Here is an 18,938-nt window from a genome sequence, read left to right on the forward strand (position 1 = left end):
GGGAAGAGGAAGGGCCTCTTTTCTATATTGCTAGGCTGTTGGTGGACACACGTGAATGGGTGCGATCCCAGGCCACATCACTCACTAGATATGTGATCTTTAGTTTCTTTTTCCTCAGGCAGTATCTGTTTCGCGGATAGTTTCGACTGAGTGAATGGACACCTGTTTACTGCGCTCTTACTGAGGGCCGGGTCCTGGGCGCTCGTTATAGATGCGATGGCGATGAACAAAATGTTATGAGAAAAACTATGAGAATGGTATATTAGGGACCACTGACATAGTCTGGAGAATTGCAGAGGTTTTCCTGAGGTACTGGAGTTTAAAGCGAGATCCCCAAGGATGAGTGGGTGTTGGGTAGGGAAGGAAAATGGGAAGGACGGTTCAGTCAGCGGAAGGCTCATGTGGGAAGGTCCTGTGGTGGGAACATTTTGCCTGGGGTTCAGAGGTGGCCGGAGAGAGAGTGGGCCCGATGAGGCAGTGGATAGATTATGCAGCGCTGTGTAGACTGGCTTAGAAGGGCCCTTTGGGAGTTTCTGTCGTGGCTCAGTGGAAACGAATCTGACTAGCATCCATGAGAACTCGAGTTCCATCCCTGGTGTCGCTCAGTGGGTTTAGGATCCTGCGTTGCCGTGAGCTGTAGTGTAGGTCGCGGACGCTGCTCCGTTCTGGCATTACTGTGGCTGTGACGTAGGCCGGCGGCTACAGCTCCGGTTTGACCCCTAGCCTGGGAACCTCTATATGCCACGGATGTGACCTTAAAAAGACAAAAATAAATGAATAATTAAAGAAGGGTCTTTTGGATCATGCTAGGGTAGACTCTTACAGCCATTCAGTTGTGCAACCTAGAAACCCAGATGTCACTCTAAACACCTTCTTCATGCTCACACACCTCCATTTGCAGTCAATTAAGTCCTTTTGATTTTATCACTTAAGTAGCTTTCAGATCCATCCACTCCTTTCCGTATCTTTCCCACTGCCCCCATCTGATCTTAAATCCCCATCATCTTGCCCAGGTGAAAGTACTGATTCTAAGAGGACCTAACTATCTAACCTATGATTGGTCCACCTTTAATATCGCCTGCGCTCCATTTTCTCCCCCTTACCCTCTTCCTGATTCTACCCATGCTTCAAGACCCATGTACATGAGGTCTTCCTTGTCCAGCCTTTGTTAGCGAGACCTTCCCAGCTCTGTGCTTCCTTCCGGGAAGAGAGTTGTTGCACCTGAGGCGGTTCAATAATCTTAGCCCCAAATTGATCAGAGATGACTTCATTTATTTATATTAACATTAGTCCTCGTTGAGGGGACAAAACCATGCCTCTGATAACAGCCCAGTTCACCTCCTCTGACCGATGTGGTTCCTAAGTATTTTGGAAATGTTATCTATTCTGCCCATAAATGTGTGATTTTCTTCGTCCCTTTCAAGTCTTCCCCTCTTCCCTCAAGTTAAGCTACATGAACTTAATGTCTTGCTTATTTTCTCCTAAGTTTTTAAAGACTAGAAGCATTTTGAGTAAAGAAGTTAGATTTCCTCTTTAATATTTGCTTTACTGCATTTTTGGGTATATCTTGCTTTGAAACTTTTTCTACTGTGTGTTGGATTGAGAACTGTGTGGTGGGTTTCCTTTGCTTCCTTGTAGATTTTCATTCAGCGAACATTCATTGAGTATCTGTTACGTGTTAGCTACTATTCTTTTTTTTTTTTTTTTTTTTTTTTTTGCTTTTTAGGGCAGCGCCGGAGGCATATGGAGGTTTCCAGGCTAGGGGTCCAATGGGAGCAACTTGGGATCCGAGCCAAGTCTGTGACCTAGACCGCAGGTCACGGCAACGCCAGATCCTTAACCTACTGCGGGAGGCCAGGGATCGAACCTCACGGTTCCTAGTCAGATTTGTTTCTGCTGTGCCATGATGGGAACTCCTTAGCTACTATTCTTCATCTCTACGTAGATTAGTAAGCCATTATCTTTTTCCTTCACAAATTTCTAGTTTAATTGAGATGAGAAATGAAGGTAAGTGAATAAACCTGGAGCTTGAGATATAAAGAGATCCATTGATTGGTCAGTCCCTCTAAGCTTCATCACCAACTTTGCTTTCCCACAGGTACTGCAAACTTAGTAGTTTCCAAATGGAGCTACCTGAGCACAGTTCACAATTTCTGGCTTGTGCTGTAGCAACTGGTCTCCTAACTGGTCTCCTTGCTTTCAGTCTTGCTCTTTTTAATCCATTTCACACACAGTAGCCGGAGTGAGCTTTCTAAAGCAAAATCCAGATCCTGTTTGCTGCCTTTAAAAATCCTTCAGTACCTGGGCTTTCTTGCCTCAGGGCCTTTGCACTTACAGCCTTCTGCTTTTTAGAATCCCTCCCTATGCTTCCCCACCACCCTATCTTTTCAACTCAGTATTTATTTGTTATTGCCTTTGGGAAACCTTTGCAAACCACCTATGCTTGGCTGCTCTTTATTACACTGTATTGAAATTATTACACTCAACCTCCTCCCATACCTACACAACTGGGCTTTGCTTTGTTTTGTTTTTGCATGTAGTTTAAAAAAGAAAAACTTATGGAAAATTTCAGATGACACAAAAGTAGAGCAAATAGTATTTTGAAACACCCACCCTATGTTCTCTTTATCACCCCAATTTAAAAAAATTTTTTTTTACACAATGATTTTTATTTTTTTTCATTAGAGCTGGTTTATAGTGTTCTGTCAGTTTTCTACTGTACAGCAAGGTGACCCAGTTACACATACATACATACATACATTCTTTTTCTCATATTCTCCATCATGCTCCATCATAAGTGACTAGATACAGTTCCCAGTGCTATACAACAGGATCTCATTGCTTATCCAGTCCACTGGCAATAGTCTGCATCTATTAACCCCAAGTCCCCAATCCATCCCACTCCCTCCCCCTCCTCCTCCCCAACCACGAATCTGTTCTCCAAGTCCATGATTTTCTTTTCTGTGGAAAGGTTCATTTATGCTATATATTAGATTCCAGATGTAGGAGTTCCCATCATGGTGCAGTGGAAACAAATCCAACTAGGAACTGTGAGGTTGCGGGTTCGATCCCTGGCCTTGCTCAGTGGGTTAAGCATCTGGTGTTGCTGTGAGCTGTGGTGTAGGTCGTAGACGTGGCTCAGATCTGGCGTGGCTGTGGCTGTGGCTCTGATTGGACCGCTAGCCTGGGAACCGCCATATGCTACAGGTGCGGCCCTAAAAAGCAAAAAAAAAAAAAAAAAAAAAAAAGATTTCAGATATAAGTGGTATCATGGTATTTATCTTTCTCTTTCTGACTTATTTCACTTAGTATTAGAGTCTCTAGTTCCATCCATGTGGGTGCAAATGGCATTATTTTGTTCTTTTTAATGGCCGAGTAGTGTTCCATTGTGTATATACACCACATCTTCCTAAGCCAGTCATCTGTCCGTGGACATTTAGGTTGCTTCCATGTCTTGGCTATCGTCTTTATCACCCAAATTTAACAATGAACATTTTGCCAGTCTGTTTCACTCCCACTTTCCCAACTGCCTCCCACCTCCCTGCCCCTGTAAAGCATTTTAAAGCAAATCTCATATCTCATTTCCCCTGTAATTGCACATACTTTGAAGGATAGAGGGTCTTGTTCTTCATGTTCCAAGGGCTTTGTACTGTCTTATCCTGTAGCCAGTAGCTGGTGATCTTTTTAAAAATTTCAATAAGATTATAGCATCCTCCTGCTTGAAGCCGTACAGTAACTTATTGCACCAGGCCTTACACAGTGTGGCCTCTGCTGGCCTCTTGACTTCATCTCCCATGACTCCTGGCCTGTCTTCACTGTGCTCCAGCCACCCAGGCTGGTTTCATTTCTGCAGCAGCTGAGGCCATTGCTCATCAGTTCCTTCATTCTTTGCTGGGAGACTCCCTAGTGAGGAGGCTGCTTATTTAGGTTTCAGCTTACATGCCATCATTTCAGAGGGAGGCTTTCCTAAACACCTTGTTTTATTTATTTTTTAAATTTATTTTTCTTTTTTTGGATGCACTGGGGGCATATGGAAGTTCCCAGGCCAGGTATTGAATCCAAGCCACAGCTGAGACCCGAGCTGCAGCTGTGGTAATGCCGGATCCTTTAACCCTCTGCACTGATCCAGTCTGGATTCTTAATCCACTGTGCCACATTGGGAATTCTGTAAACACTCTTAAAAAATACAGTAGTCCATCCCATTTTGGTTGTTCTTAGTTTATTCCGTTATTATCTGTCAGGTTCTTTTTCTCTTTTTACTTGGTTTAAATTCCATTATAATCACTTCCTTGCCCCCTTCCCGTTGTTGTGCTTGCCTGGCAGCACCCCGTCTATGTTAAATCCAGCTCTGCTTTTTTGGTGCCTGCACTTGCACAGCTCGGTACAGCTGGAGAAAAACATAGCATGTTTCCCGATTGGCTGTCTCACTCTCTTTTCCCTCATCCTTCCTGATGAGAAGTTTATTTGTTGGAAAAGTCTTAACCATGGTAAAATAAATTACTTTTGTTTATAATTTTATCAATTCCCTAAAGAATCGAGGACATGATTTTGTGACATTATGCCTCACAAAACTTAATTCTATTTGGAAATTCCTTTTTTTTTTTTTCTTCTTTTTCAGCCACCCCTGGGACATATGGAAGTTCCCAGGCCAGGGATCAAACCCACGCTTGCATAGCAGCCGGAGCTGCTGCAGTCAGATCCTTAACCCACTGTGCCACAGTCTTCTTTAACCTTTTAAAATTTCTTTAATTTTGAAATGTCTCTTTTCTCTCTCCTTTCTCTTCCCCTGGACCTCCCACCCCTGCTCAGCAGGTGACACAGATACGTAATACCTCCTCTGTTCTTTACCCGGCTTTAAATGTCTGCTTTGAGAGGGACCTAATCTTTGTCCCCCCCGCCCTTTTAAAGTTTTCTTGAAGTACAGTTGATTTACAGTGACATGATAATTTCTACTGTACAACAGAGTGATTCAGTTCAACATATACATCCATTTTTTTTCAGATTCTTTTCCCATATAGATTATCACAGAATATGAGGTAGGGTTCCCTGTGCTCTACAGCAGGTCCTTCTTGGCCAGTCATTCCATATACCACAGTGCACATCCGGCTGGTCTCATTTTGTTTGTTTGTTTTTGGCTGGCCTCACTTGAAATTCATGGCCATCATCTCTAGTGGACCCTTAGTGTTGCCTGGCAGTCCTGTTGCATTTCCACTTTCCTAGACAACTTTTTTTTTTTTTTTTTTTTTTTGGTCTTTTTTTTTTCTTTTTCTAGGACCACATCCACGGCATATGGAGGCTTCCAGGCTAGGGGTCCAATTGGAGCTTCAGCCGCCGGCCTAGGCCAGAGTCATAGCAACGCGGGATCCAAGCCGCGTCTGTGACCTACACCACAGCTCATGGCAATGCCGGATTCTCAACCCACTGAGCAAGGTCAGGGATCCAACCCGCAACCTCATCGTACCTAGTTGGATTTGTTAATCACAGAGCCACGATGGGAACTCCTCCTAGAGGACTTCTGATTACATCTTTCCATCCTTACCTTTATCCGATGACCTTCTTCCCATTTCACTGAGAAAGTAGGTAGAGTAGGCTGGGAATTCCCAGAGGCTCCCACCACCATGTCTGCCTGTGTCTGTGCCTGTCTGCTCTGCCGTCCCTCCCATTGTTAGGGGTGAGCTGGGCCATGCCCCTGCCAAGGCCAGCCTTCTGCTTATACACACGTATCCCTTCTCCACTCACACAAGTACATCGCTTCTCTACTTCATCAGCTTTTCCCTCTCTGTTAGGTCATTTTCATCAGCGCATAGCTCAAGACTGCTTAAAAAAAGTCTCCCTCCAGCTCCTGCTCCACTTCTCTACTTCTCTTTATGGCAGAACTTCTCAGAAAGAGTCGTTGTCATTTGCACTTTCTTCCATTCTTCTTTTTCTTTTTTTTTAAATATTACTTTGAAATGATGTACAACTTTTAGAAAATTTGAAATAATATACCCTTCACCTAGATTCTCTATTTTTTTATTTTATTTTTTTATTACTCAAATGAATTTATCACATCTGTAGTTGTATAAGGATTATAACAATCCAATTTCACAGGATTTCCATCCCACACCCCCAGCGCATCCCCCCACCCCCCAAACCGTCTCCTTTGGAGACCATAAGTTTTTCTTTTTTCTTTTTTTTTTTTTTTTGTCTTTTTTTTTGCTATTTCTTTGGGCCGCTCCCACGGCATATGGAGGTTCCCAGGCTAGGGGTCAAATCGGAGCTGTAGCCACCGGCCTATGCCAGAGCCACAGCAACGTGGGATCCGAGCCGCATCTGCAACCTACACCACAGCTCACGGCAACGCCGGATCGTTGATCCACTGAGCAAGGGCAGGGACCGAACCCGCAACCTCATGGTTCCTAGTCGGATTCGTTAACCACTGCGACACAACGGGAACTCCGAGACCATAAGTTTTTCAATGTCTGTGAGTCAGCATCTGTTCTGCAAAGAAGTTCGGTCTGTCCTTTTTTCAGATTCCACATGTCAGTGAAAGCATTTGATGCTGGTGTCTCATTGTATGGCTGACTTCACTTAGCATGATAATTTCTAGGTCCATCCATGTTGCTAAAAATGCTGGTATTTCATTACTTTTAATGGCTGAGTAATATTCCATTGTGTATATGTCAACAGTCTAAAGTCTTTTTCCTGGAGGCTGAGAATCTCCTCATCGCTTAGCTGATTTTTCTGGGGTTTTTCCTTTCTCCCTCATCTAAGTTACAGTTCTCTGTCTTCTCATTTTTATAGGTTTTTGATGTGGTGACCTTTTTACAGATAATAGGGTTGTAGCCTCTCTTACTTCTGGTGTCTGCCCCCCTTGTGGCTCAAGTCGGTATGGGGGCTTGCTGTAGGCTTCCTGATGGGAGGGACTGATGCCTGCCCACTGGTAGGTGGGGCTGATTGTAATCCCTCTGGTGGGTGGGACTTGGTCTCTGGATGGGATTAGAGGTGGGCTGTGTGCCTGAGGGGTCTTAGGCAGCCTCTTTACTGAGGGGTGGTGCTGGGATCCCACCTGGATTGTTGTTTGCCCTGGGGCTTCTCAGCCCTGACTGATGGGTGGGGCCAGGTCTTCCCAAAATGCCTACCTCCAGAGAAAGGCACGCTGCTGAATATTCCCGAGAGCTTTGCTTCCAATGTTTTTCCCTCACAACAAGCCACATTCACCCCTGTTTTCCCAGGATGCAGTCAGGTTTGACCCAGATTCCTATGGAAGCTTTGCTTTGCCCTGGGACCCCATGCACATGAAAGTCTGTGTGTGCCTTTTAAGAATGGGGTCTCCGTTTTCCCCTGTCCAGTGGAGCTCCTGCACACAAGCCCCACTGGCCGTCAATGCCAGATGCTCCAGGGGCTCTTTCTCCCAGTGCCAGATCACCACATGTGAGAGTTTGATGTGGGACTCAGAACTCTCACTCCTGTAGGTGAGTCTCTGTGAACCATTTAGTTTCCAGTCTGTGGGGCTTCCCACCCGGGAGATATGGGGTTGTTTATATCACGAAATCGCCCCTCCTACCTCTTGATGTGGCCTCCTCTTTGTCTTCTGGAGTAGGATATCTTTTTTAAGGTTTCTGGTCCATTTGAGTGAAGATTGCTCAGCTTTTAGTTGTGAATTTTGTTGTTTTTAGGAGAGAAGTTGAGCTCCAGTCCTTCTATTCCGCCATCTTAATCCCATCTCTAGATTCTCTAAATGTCACCATTTTATCATTATTATTTTTTTGGCTGTGCCCTTGGCATGTGGAAGTTCCCAGGCCAGGGACCGAACCCGAACCACAGCAGTGACCCAAGCTGCTGCAGTGACAATGCCGGATTCTTAACCCGCTGTGCCACAAGAGAACTTTAACTTCACTTTTTGCTTTACTTTTTAGGGCTGCATCTGTAGCATATGGAGGTTCCCGGCCTAGGGATCGAATCAGAGCCTACGCCACAGCCACAGCAACGCAGGATCCAAGCCGTGTCTTTGACCTACACCATAGCTCACAGCAACGCTGGATCCTTAACCCACTGAGCAAGGCCAGGAATCGAACCTGTATCCTCGTGGAAACTAGTCGGGTTCATTTCCACTGACGCACAACGGGAACTCCCATAAATGCATATTTGTTTTATCTCTCTGTGCGTATTTTTCTCTGGGTCCACACTGGGGGACGTTGCAGACATGATGCCCTTTTGCCTCTGAATACTTGCGTGTGTCTAGCCTTGAAAACAATGACGTTCCCTTGCATAACCACGTTCCATCATCAAAGTCAGAAAATCAACATTGATACAGTAAATGATTTAATATATAGATCTTATTCCAATTTTGTCAGTTGTCCTAAGTGTCCTCAAAGTTTTTTTATAGCAAAAGAAAAATTTCTTAGGATCTTGGTATTTTCAAAGACTACAGGATAGTTATTTTATAGCATGTGCCTCAGTTTGTCCACTGTTTTCTTTTCTTTCTTTTTTTTTTTTTTTTTTGTCTTTTGTGTTTTGTCTTTTTTAGGGCTGCACCTGCGGCATATGGAGGTTCCCAGGCTGGGAGTCGAATTGGAGCTGTAGCTACTGGCCTACGCCAGAACCACAGCAACGCGGGATCCGAGCCGAATCTGCGACCTACAGTACAGCTCATGGCAACACCGGATCCTTAACCCACTGAGCAAGGCCAGGGATCAATCCCGAACCCTCGTGGTTGCTAGTCGGATTCGTTATTAATCACTGAGCCACGGCAGGAACTCCCTGTCCGCTGTTTTCTGATGATTATGTTCAGATTGTATATTTTTGGTGAGCATCTTGCAGAAATGCTGTATGCCTTTCTTGCTGCATCGTATCAAGAGACAGGCCATATCTCTTTGTCCCATTCCTGGTGATAGTAACTTTGATTATGGGTTAAGGTGATGTCTGCCAGCTTTCCTCAGTGAAAAGTTAGGTTTTTCCCTGTGGGGAGCTTGTATAATCTTGTGTCTTGACACCCTTTCACCCACTTGTCTTGGTGTCCAGTAGAGACACTCCCCTGAGTGCGTCATGACTCTGTTAGTTGTCCCTTAGAACTCATTCCATTTAGGCTTTTCGCCTAACTACTTCACTGAGATACCGCCTTCCTAGGCACCTGGTAAGTCTTGAAGGTCACTAGTGACCATCAAGATGTTAAGTTCAAAGGTCAGATTTGGTTGACTTGTCTGTAGTATTCGTGACTGTTGGTCACTCCTTTCTTGCAAATTTTTCTCTTTTTTTAATGGCTGCACCCCAACACATGGAAGTTCCTGGACCAGGGGTTGAAGCCAAGCCATAGTTGTGACCCATGCTGCAGCTGTGGCAGTGTTGCATCCTTTTAACCCGCTACACCAGGCCGGGATCTGAACCCACACCTCCACAGCAACCCCAGCCACTGCAGTTGGATTCTTTTTTTGTTTGTCTTTTGTCCTTTTTAGGGCAGCACCTGCGGCATATGGAGGTTCCCAGGCTAGGGGTCTAATTGGAGCTGTAGGCACCGGCCTACGCCAGAGCCACAGCAATGTCAGATCCCAGCCACGTCTTTGACCTACGCCACAGCTCACGGCAACACTGGATCCTTAACCCACTGAGTGAGGCCAAGGATCGAACCTGCAACCTCATGGTTCTTAGTCAGATTTGTTTTTGATGCACCACGACAGGAACTCCTGCACTTGGATTCTTAACCCACTGCATCACAGCAGGAACTCCTCTGTCTATAACCTTTTGAGGAACTGCTGGGCTGTTTTCCAAAGTGGCTGCACCATTTTATATTCCCGCAGGCAACATGTGAGTGCATCGGTCTGTCTCCCTCTCCTTTTCCTCTGCTCAGGTGGCCTTTTAGAGCGGGCCGTGTGTCCGCTGCACATGAAACGCTGTCTTCTGTCCCTGCTTTCCTTCCTTAGTCTGCTTTATTCGTCTCTGTAGCACCTGGCGCTGTCCAGTATGCTGTTTCTTATTTGGTCATATGTTTATTTCTGTCTCCTCAAAGAACATCCGCTCCCTAGCACCTCAAACAGTGGATCACATGAAGCAGATAAATAAACGTTGGTTGAGTAAATGATCACCACTTCCCTTCATGAGACAGAGACCTTATTTATTTTATTCAGCTCTGTATTCCTTCATCTGACTCAGTGCGGAACATGTTTGTTGAAGGAATGAGTGATGCGTCCGCTTGGGGAGACCCAGGGGCCGGGAGGGGAAACATCTGGGAGACGGAGAGGTCGCTTGGGGGAGGGCCGAGGGGGAAACCTCCTCAGGGCTCCCGGCCGTGGGGGAAGGAGGCTCCGATTGCCTTGGTCTGTGCTGGCACTTGCTGCTCGAGGACGCTAGGAATGGCGGGAGGAGGATTTGTTTGGGGTGAAGGGAGGAGGGTGTGGGATGAGTTCAGGGTCCAGTCAGCGAGCATTTCGGGATGTCCCTCGGGGCTGGGTGCCGTCCAGGGAAACGGGTGAGGGAGCTTGTCTTGGAAGCCTGGTAGCTGGGCTGAGCGGGGCTGTCTAGCCCTCTGGACAGCACGGATTTGTTGGGTAGGAGGTGGGGCGGGGTCAGGTAAGGTGTAACCTGAGGAAGGCCTGCGGGACAGGCTGCTGTGTGTGTCACCTACTGAGAATAGGGCCAAGGCCAGAGGCCTCTAGAGGAGTAGTCTTTGGCCTCAAAGGGGAACTTCGTTCAGCAACGGCTTCAGGGATGCAGGGGCAGGGAAGGGCTTGGAGAAGTCCTGTGTCTTTAGCGTCCTGTCCCTGACTCGCTTCCTTCTTTTCTTTCTTCCAGAACCTTTCAGCTGTTGGGGCATTGGTGGGTCTCAGTAATGCCCGTCTTGGTTCTATCAAAACTCGGTAAGTCTTTTACCCTGTTTTTTTTTTTTTCTCCAGGGGCGTGTTTCTTTCTTTTTCTTTTTTTTTTTTTTTTTTTTTTGGCCTCCCTTCGGCATATGGAGTTCCTGGGCCAGGGATCAGATCCAAGCCTCAGTTTCCACCTAAGCCACTATGGCAACACCAGATCCTTAACCCACTGTGCCGGGCTGGGGATCAAACCAGCATCCCAGCACTCCCAAGATGCCACCGATCCTGCTGTGCTACAGAGAGAGCTCCAAGGGGGATGTTTCTTCAGGAAGAGGGCTATACACCTGCCCCTCTGTTTTCTCCACCCCATGGATTCAGGAGGTTGCTCCATCCCCAAGAAGGTGGAGAGTTTGATTTTTCCATGAGCTCGTTTGTGTTGAACCCGACCTATTCCAGCTTTCAGGTTCCCTGTGCCCCTCCTTCCATCCCCTTCTTCCTGCTGCCTGCACCTCCCTCCAAGTCCTCCAAGCACGTCAGGAGTTAGAAGTCGAGGTGGATTTGGAGATGATGTCTTTCTCTAGCCCAGTGAGGGTAAAAGAGTGGAGAACAGCTTTCTCTGCAGTCTAGCCACCCCCCACTCATCATCACTCACCTCTTTCTGGTAAGGTTTGAGGGCCTGTGTCTGCTGTCCCTGCTGGTGGGGGAGAGCCCCACGGAGATGTTCCAGCAGCACTGTGTCTCCTGGCTTCGGAGCATCCAGCAGGTCCTGCAGGTAAGGCCTCAGCTGCCACCCTGCCTTCGCCCCCACCCCCAGCCGTGCTGTATTCTCCATCCTGGATGTGGTACGACTTTGAGGCTTAGAAACTGAGTTCTGAAGTTCCTGGCGTGGCGCAATGGTTAACGAATCCGACTAGGAACCATGAGGTTCTGGGTTTGATCCCTGGCCTTGCTCAGTGGGTTAAGAATCCGGTGTTGCCGTGAGCTGTGGTGTGGGTCACAGAGGCAGCTCAGATCCCGCGTTGCTGTGGCTCTGGCGTAGGCTGGCAGCTGTGGCTCTGATTAGACCCCTAGCCTGGGAACCTCCATGTGCCGCTGGAGCGGCCCAAGAAATGGCAAAAAGAAAAAAAAGAAACTGAGTTCTGAAGACCCACTAATTAGTAGTTTCCTTCTAGCAGGGAGGATAAGCCTCAAATAGAAACATCTTTTTAAACTTTTTGATATTTTTATCTACTGCTTATTTTAATGCATTTGACCTTTCACACATTGTCACCTCTGACTGTTTCACTTCCTCATTAGCTTTTCTAATGAGTGATGTTTCTAAAGTTCCTATTCCCAGGTGTTTGCTTCTTTTTCCCTACCCTTCCTCTTTCTTTTTTTTTTCTTTTAGGCTGCACTTGCAGCATATGGAAGTTCCCAGGTTAGGGTTCGAATTGGAGCTGCAGCTGCTGGCCTGCGCCATAGCGTCACCAGATCTGAGCTGCATCTGCACCCTACACCATGGCTCAACGGCAATGCTGAATCCTTAACCCACTGAGCAGGGCCAGGAATTGAACCTGCGTCCTCATGGATACTAGTTGGATTCATTACTGCTGAGCCACGACGAGAATTCTCTTCTTCCTCTTCTTTTTTTTTGTCTTTTTAAGGCCACACCTGTAGCATATGGAGGTTCCCAGGCTAGGGGTTTAATTGGAGCTGTAGCTGCCGGCCTACACCACAGCCACAGCAACGACAGATCTGAGCCGGATCTGCAACCTACACCACAGCTCACAGCAGCACCGGATCCTTAACCCATTGAGTGGGGCCAGGGATTGAACCTGCATCTTCATGGATACTAGTCTGATTCATTACTGCTGAGTAACAGTGGAGAGTCCAAATTTACATCCTTTGGTGACATCCCCACTTAGTTTTTCCACAAGCGTATTCTGAGCACACGTGGCAGGCTGTGTGCTGAGCTCTGAGGAGACGTGATGAGATGTACTTGGACCCTGCATTCATGGGGCTGAGAGTCGATCGCAGGGTTTGGGAAACTTTCTGGGAAGTAAATGTTTACTGATAGTAAAATGTTTTAGGCTTTACAAACCACTTACGGGTTCCGTTGGTTTGGTTTCCAATCCTTTAAAATGTAAAAACCATTCTTAGCTTGTGGGCCGTGCAGAAATAGGCAGTCACGGTCCATAGCTCGCTGATCCCTGTTCTGATGGAAGCGACTCGTCCTGCCCTGAGTGTGAAGGGACAAACTGCAGTAGGTGTCCTGGAGGGGAAGGAGGGGGGCTCTGAGCACGGCTAGTGCGATGCTGACCCAGACCGGGTGGTGTGGGTGGTGGCGGGATCAGGGTCACTGGTTCAGGGGCTTTTCTGAGCTGATGCGTAGGAGTAGGTCGGGCTCAGTTTTCTCAGTGTTCTGAGTGTGCAAAAACCCTGAGAAAAGAGTTTGGCCCATTTGAAGAATCGCAAGCAGGCTGGTGTGGCTGGAGTTGATGAGGTGCGACTGGGGAGGGAGGTGATATTGTAGGCCTGCTAAGGAGTTTAGTTTTTATTGTTGGAACAGTGGGAATTCGTGGAAGGCTTTCAGTCGGGGGAAGGAGGTGGTGGTGACGTGATCAGATTTTCACTCAGAAATGCCACTCTGGCCGCTGTGTGGAGAAAGGATCAGAAAGGAGCCAGAGTGGCAGCAGAAGGACCATGTGGAAGGCACTAGAGGGACCCCGGAGAGCATTCCCGGCGGCCTGGACGAGGGAGGCGGCAGTAGAAAAGATGAGAAGTAGAGGTTTAGAGGTAAAGTAGACAGGTCCTGATGATGGAATAGGGTCAGGGAGAGGGGGTGTCTGGGGTAACGCCAGAGTCTCAGAGCCCCGGAAGACAGCCTGGTGCGGAGGGGAGTGGTGAAAATTCCAGGAGGACGGCCTTGGCCATCAGCAGAAGCCCTGTCAGGAAGCGTCCCCCTCTCCTGGCGCCAGCAAAGTGACCGGATGTCTGAGTGCAGCCCCGAGGCTTCAGTGGGCGGGGGCGTCAGTGTGTTTTACAGGAGGGACAAGTTCTCAGCATTCAGGTGGCAGTTGAGGCAGAGGATGAGGCTCAGGTGATCAAGTCGGGTACTTACGCAGACTGGATTTTGAGGTACCCCTCATTCAGTGGTCAGGTGGGGGAGATGAGCTTACAAAGGAGGCGGAAAGGCGATAACCAGGCGCGGGGGTTGGATGGGGTGCAAGCGGAGAGGGCAGAGTCGTCTCTCTGTGCGCCCCTCTGAACTGGAACGAGACGAGGGCTGGAAATTGTTTGTCAGCTGAAGGGGCATGAGACCGGGAACGTGTGTCTGCTGGAGCCGTGGACACTGAAGCCCGATTGCCCCGGAGTGAGCGCCGAGGGGGAGGCCTAGAAATCGGGGAGGCAGGTGGTCTTGTCAGGGCGTCTGGCTGTAGTGGTTAGGGAGAGATAGGGGGCCACAACTGAGATGGAGCGAGTGGAGGCTGAGCTCAGGAGGATTCTTAGGATGGGAGGGACTGGAGCTTGTCCCAATGCTGGGCGGGCGGGCGGGCAGAATCCTGAGAGGGACTGGAGAGGGGCTGTTAACCGCGTCAGGTTCCGAGAAGCAGGGAGGGGTGGAAGGGGTGGTCTGGGGTGGGAGGAAGCAGAGCGGGGATGCCGATGGAGATGGGGTTCGGGGCTGGCGAGGGAGCTGAGGGAGTTCCCATCTTTGGGCTTCAGCTTTTTCTGAAGGCGCAGGTTGGGTGGTGCAGAGGTGACGGAGGTGGAAGAGGGGCTGAGTAGCAGAGGGAGCCAAGCAGTGAGATGCAGTAGGATCGCTGGACAGTCTTGAGGGCTGGTTTGTAGCTGGTGCTACCTAGTCTGCCTTTCTAACAAGCCAGTCTTATTTGTTTAATTAACCTGTGGCCTGTGGTCTAGCAGGAGGTAATGTGCTGAATGCTTTTTCTTTAGATAAATGTTAATTTTCTAGGGAAGTCCTAAATTCACACCCTTTTTCCTCCGTGAGTTCCAGGGTTGGTTTGAGCCACCTGGAAGCAAGCTCGGAAGGATGGGGCAGTTTTGTTGCGGCTGAGACTTTTTTTCGGTCTGAGAAGCCCTCCTCTCCCTTCCTGGCAGGGAAATGCAGGAAGGAAGCATCAAGAAACTATTGAGATTGGCTGGTCAGTCAGCTTTAAGGTGTGGCTTTTTACAGTTTTTTCCAAACAAGTTCTTAGGGCCCCCAGACACCCATAGTATAAAATGTGAACACACGTCCTTTCTGTGGGCAGATATGTTACTTTGGATGCTCCGTATCTTTAGTGCAGTCTATTCCCAGTGGATTTGATGGTAATATTGACATCAGCTGTGGTGTTTGTCAAAAGCCCTGTGTTGTCACCTCTCTCATTCCCCCTCGCTGACCGTAAAGGCGAGGTTGGGAGCATGGGGTGTTGTTGCTTTCTAGTCCCAGGACCCGCCCCCCACCATGGAGTTGGCCGTGGCTGTCCTGAAGGACCTACTCCGCTATGCGGCCCAGCTTCCTACACTCTTCCGGGACATCTCCATGAACCACCTCCCTGGCCTTCTCACCTCCCTGCTGGGCCTCAGACCGGAGGTGAGACGCTCCCCCTTCCCCACCCCTCAGCCCCTCTTCCTATTGGCTTCATTCGCACCTGTGGATTAAGGAGAGTGATGGGCAGTGGCTGGGGAGTAGGACTGAAGAAGTGAGAAGAGGGAGCCACCAAGAAGCAGGTGGAGGGACCTGGGGAGGGGGAGGGGGGAGATGGGGTCTGCTGGGGCGTTGGCCTCCCAGCCTCTTCCTTACTTTGTTTTTCCCACAGTGTGAACTCTCTGCACTGGAAGGAATGAAGGCTTGTATGACGTATTTTCCCCGGGCGTGTGGATCTCTCAAAGTAAGTATTCATGGAAGCTCCTCTCCCGCCCAGCATAAACCTTGGTAGCTGTCTCACCTCAGATTCCGATGCTGAGGTTTTAGGTACCTGTCTTCTGATTATTGTCACCTATCTCCACAGCTGTAATTATGCCACCTCGTGGCCTTAAATGCATTCTCACTTAATTGTCATAGATACATTGAAATTAAGTAACTTGCTTAAGGTCTGATGCCAAAGCCAGGCTCTTACCCCTGGATGCCTTCCTTTTTCTGCCCTGCCTTCTCTGTACCTCTAGAATGCCTGCCCATTTTTTATTTTGTTTTATTTTGTTCCTAAAGCTCTTGTAATTTCCTCCGGGAAGGCTTCCTGATTTACTTCTTCCCTAGATCAACTTCTCCAGCACTTTCTGCGCCTTATATTCCTGACTAATTTCCCTCCATGACTTCCCTACCCTGTCCCCCGAATTGTCATGATCAATACAGAGGTGGCTGTGCAGCGGGGCCTTAGCAGGTCAGAGAGGCAGGGTGGAGATGGGTCAGGTGTGGGAGGAGGGAGGTCAGTGAGAAAATCTGAGTTTTGTTTTCAAGGAGATTCACAAAAAAATGAACTTTTAACAAATTCTGCCAAAACAGGGCCTTTGAAATTGCACATTTGTTTGCAGAATAATTTGATGCCAACTAGTACCTAAGAACAAACAGGTGTTCTGTCGATTAAATGCTCTCTCTTGTTATGATACATTCATTGTTGCTTGAAAAACCAATGGGCATCCTCTTACTCAGATGGATGCACAAATCTGTGGAGAATTGTAATTAGTGGCAAATTAGCATTTTGTTTTTTTTTTTTTTTTTTTTTGTATAACTGATGTGGTTAATCATAGTAATTATTACCAACTAATGAGTTTGCCATTCAGGTTGCCTTGAAAGTAAGATCACATGGTTCTGTGACCAAGTCAGAAAAAGTAAAAGTGGAAAGGGAACTGGTCCTAAGTCGGTACCTGCTGTGTGTGAGGCACTCTGCCGAGGATCTAAGACGGGTTGTCTTATTTTGTCGTCACAGTAGTTCTGTGGAATCGGTGTCACCAAAGTAAATAAGGAGAGACAGGTCTAGGAGGTTTTTTTGCTTGTTTGTCTTTTAAACATATACATTCTTTTTTATATTCTTTTCCATCATGATCTATCCTAGGAGATTGGCTGTAGTTCCCTGTGCTATACAGTAGGACCCTGTTGTTTATTCCTTATAAATATAATTGTCTCTACTAACCCCAAACTCCCAGTCTACTCCCTCCCTCTCGCTTGGCAACCACAAGTCTGTTGTTTATGTCTGTGAGTCTGTTTCTGTTTTGTAGATAGGTTCATTTGGGTCCTATTTTAGATTCCCATATGGTATTTATCTTTCTCTTTCTGACTTACTTCACTTAGTATGATAATCTCCAGTTGCATCCATGTTGCTGCAAATGGCATTGATTTGTTCTTTTTTTATGGCTGAATAGTATTCCATTGTATAGGTGTACCACATCTTCTTAATCCATTCATCTGCAGATGGACATTTAGGTTGTTTCTGTGTCTTGGCTATTGTGAATAATGCTGCTATGAACATTGGGGTTCACGTATCTTTTTGAATTATAGTTTTATCCAGATATATGCCCAGGAGTGGGATGGCTGGATCATATGGTAGTTCTATATTTAGTTTTCTGAGGAACCTCCATACTGTTTTACATAGCGGTTGTACCAGTTTACATTCCCACCAACAGTGTAGGAGGGTTCCCTTTTCTCCACACCCTCTGTAGCATGTTATTTGTATATTGATTTATTAATGATGGCCATTCTGACTGGTGTGAGATGATATCTCATTGTAGTTTTGATTTGCATTTCTCTGATAATTAGTGGTGATGGGTATTTTTCATGTTCCTACTGGCCTGTCCGGATGTCTTTGGAGAAATGTCTGTTTAGGTCTTGAGCCCATTTGTCAATTGGGTTGTTTTTTTGTTGAGTTATATGTATTTTGGAGATTAAACCCTTGTCCGTTGCATCATTTGCAACTATTTTCTCCCATTCCATAGGTTGTCTTTTTGTTTTGTTTATAATTTCCTTTGTTGTGCAAAAGCTTGTAAGTTTGATTAGGTCCCATTGGTTTATTTTTGCTTTTATTTCTGTTGCCTTGGGAGACTGACCTAAGAAAAGCTTGTATGGTTTATGTCAGAGAATGCTTTGCCTGTGTTCTCTTATAGGAGTTTGATGGTGCCATGTCTTCTGTTTAAGTCTTTAAGCCATTTTGAGTTTATTTTTGTGCATGCTGTGAAGGGTGTGGTCTAATTTCATTGATTTACATGCAGCTGTCCAGTTTTCCCAGCACCACTTGCTGAAAAGACTGTGTTTTTTTCCCATTTTATATTCTTACCTCCTTTGTTAAAGATTAACTGACCATAGGGGTCTGGGTTTATTTCTGGGTTCTCTATTCTGTTCCATTGGTCTGTATGTCTGTTTTTGTACCAGTACCACACTGTCTTGATTACTGTAGCTTTGTAATGTTGCCTGAAGTCTGGGAGAGTCATGCCTCCTGCTTGGTTTTTGGTCCTCAGGATGGCTTTGGCAATTCTGGGTCCTTTATGGTTCCAAATAAATTTTTGGATTGTTTATTCTAGTTCTGAGAAAAGTGTCATGGGTAATTTGATAGGGGGATTGCATTGAATCTGTAGATTGCTTTGGGTAATATGGCCATTTTTATGATATTAATTCCTCCAGTCCAGGAGCATGGAATATCTTTGCATTTCTTTGAATTCTCTTTAATTTCTTTGCTTAATGTATAAAACATATACATAACTTTATACATAATATATAAAACGTATACATAATTTTATACATAATTTTAATGTATAAAACTATAAAAGTTCACAGGGTGTAAGTCTTTCACCATCTTGGTCAGGTTTATTCCTAGGTATTTAATTTATGAGGGTGCAATTTTAAAAGGTGTTTTTATATTCCTTTTCTAATATTTCATTGCTAGTATACAGAAATGTTTGTCTTTTATTTATTTATTTATTTATTTTTTGTCTTTTTTTGTCCTTTTAGGGCCACACCCATGGCATATGGAGGTTCTCAGGGTAGGCGTTGAATCAGAGCTGTAGCCACTGGCCTACGCCAGAATCACAGCAATGCAAGATCTGAGCCACATCTGCAATCTACACCACAGCCCACAGCAACGCAGGATCCTTAACCCACCAAGTGTGGCCAGGGATTGAACCAGCAACCTCATGGTTCCTAGTCAGATTTGTTTCCCCTGCGCCATGATGGGCACTCCCAAAATGTTA

General features: G+C 46.6%; 1 protein-coding gene across 4 annotated transcripts in view; it reads left to right on the forward strand.

The window, feature by feature from the left end:
* The window catches only part of PELP1 (proline, glutamate and leucine rich protein 1), a 64,728-nt gene that overhangs the window by 25,959 nt on the left and 19,831 nt on the right, over window positions 1-18,938 (forward strand). For all 4 annotated transcript variants that reach the window (XM_084985850.1, XM_084985852.1, XM_084985853.1 and 1 more), the window contains 4 exons: window positions 10,768-10,832; window positions 11,445-11,550; window positions 15,205-15,354; window positions 15,581-15,652. In XM_084985850.1, the coding sequence (XP_084841976.1) occupies window positions 11,497-11,550; window positions 15,205-15,354; window positions 15,581-15,652 (276 nt within the window). In that variant the 5' untranslated portion in view covers window positions 10,768-10,832; window positions 11,445-11,496. The remainder of the gene's footprint in view (window positions 1-10,767; window positions 10,833-11,444; window positions 11,551-15,204; window positions 15,355-15,580; window positions 15,653-18,938) is intronic.

Source organism: Sus scrofa, chromosome 12, assembly GCF_054392235.1.
Source record: "Sus scrofa isolate SSC_HxYL_T2T_F1_AM1 chromosome 12, Sscrofa_HxYL_maternal_Yorkshire_Landrace_v2.0, whole genome shotgun sequence".
Taxonomy (NCBI): Eukaryota; Metazoa; Chordata; class Mammalia; order Artiodactyla; family Suidae; genus Sus; species Sus scrofa.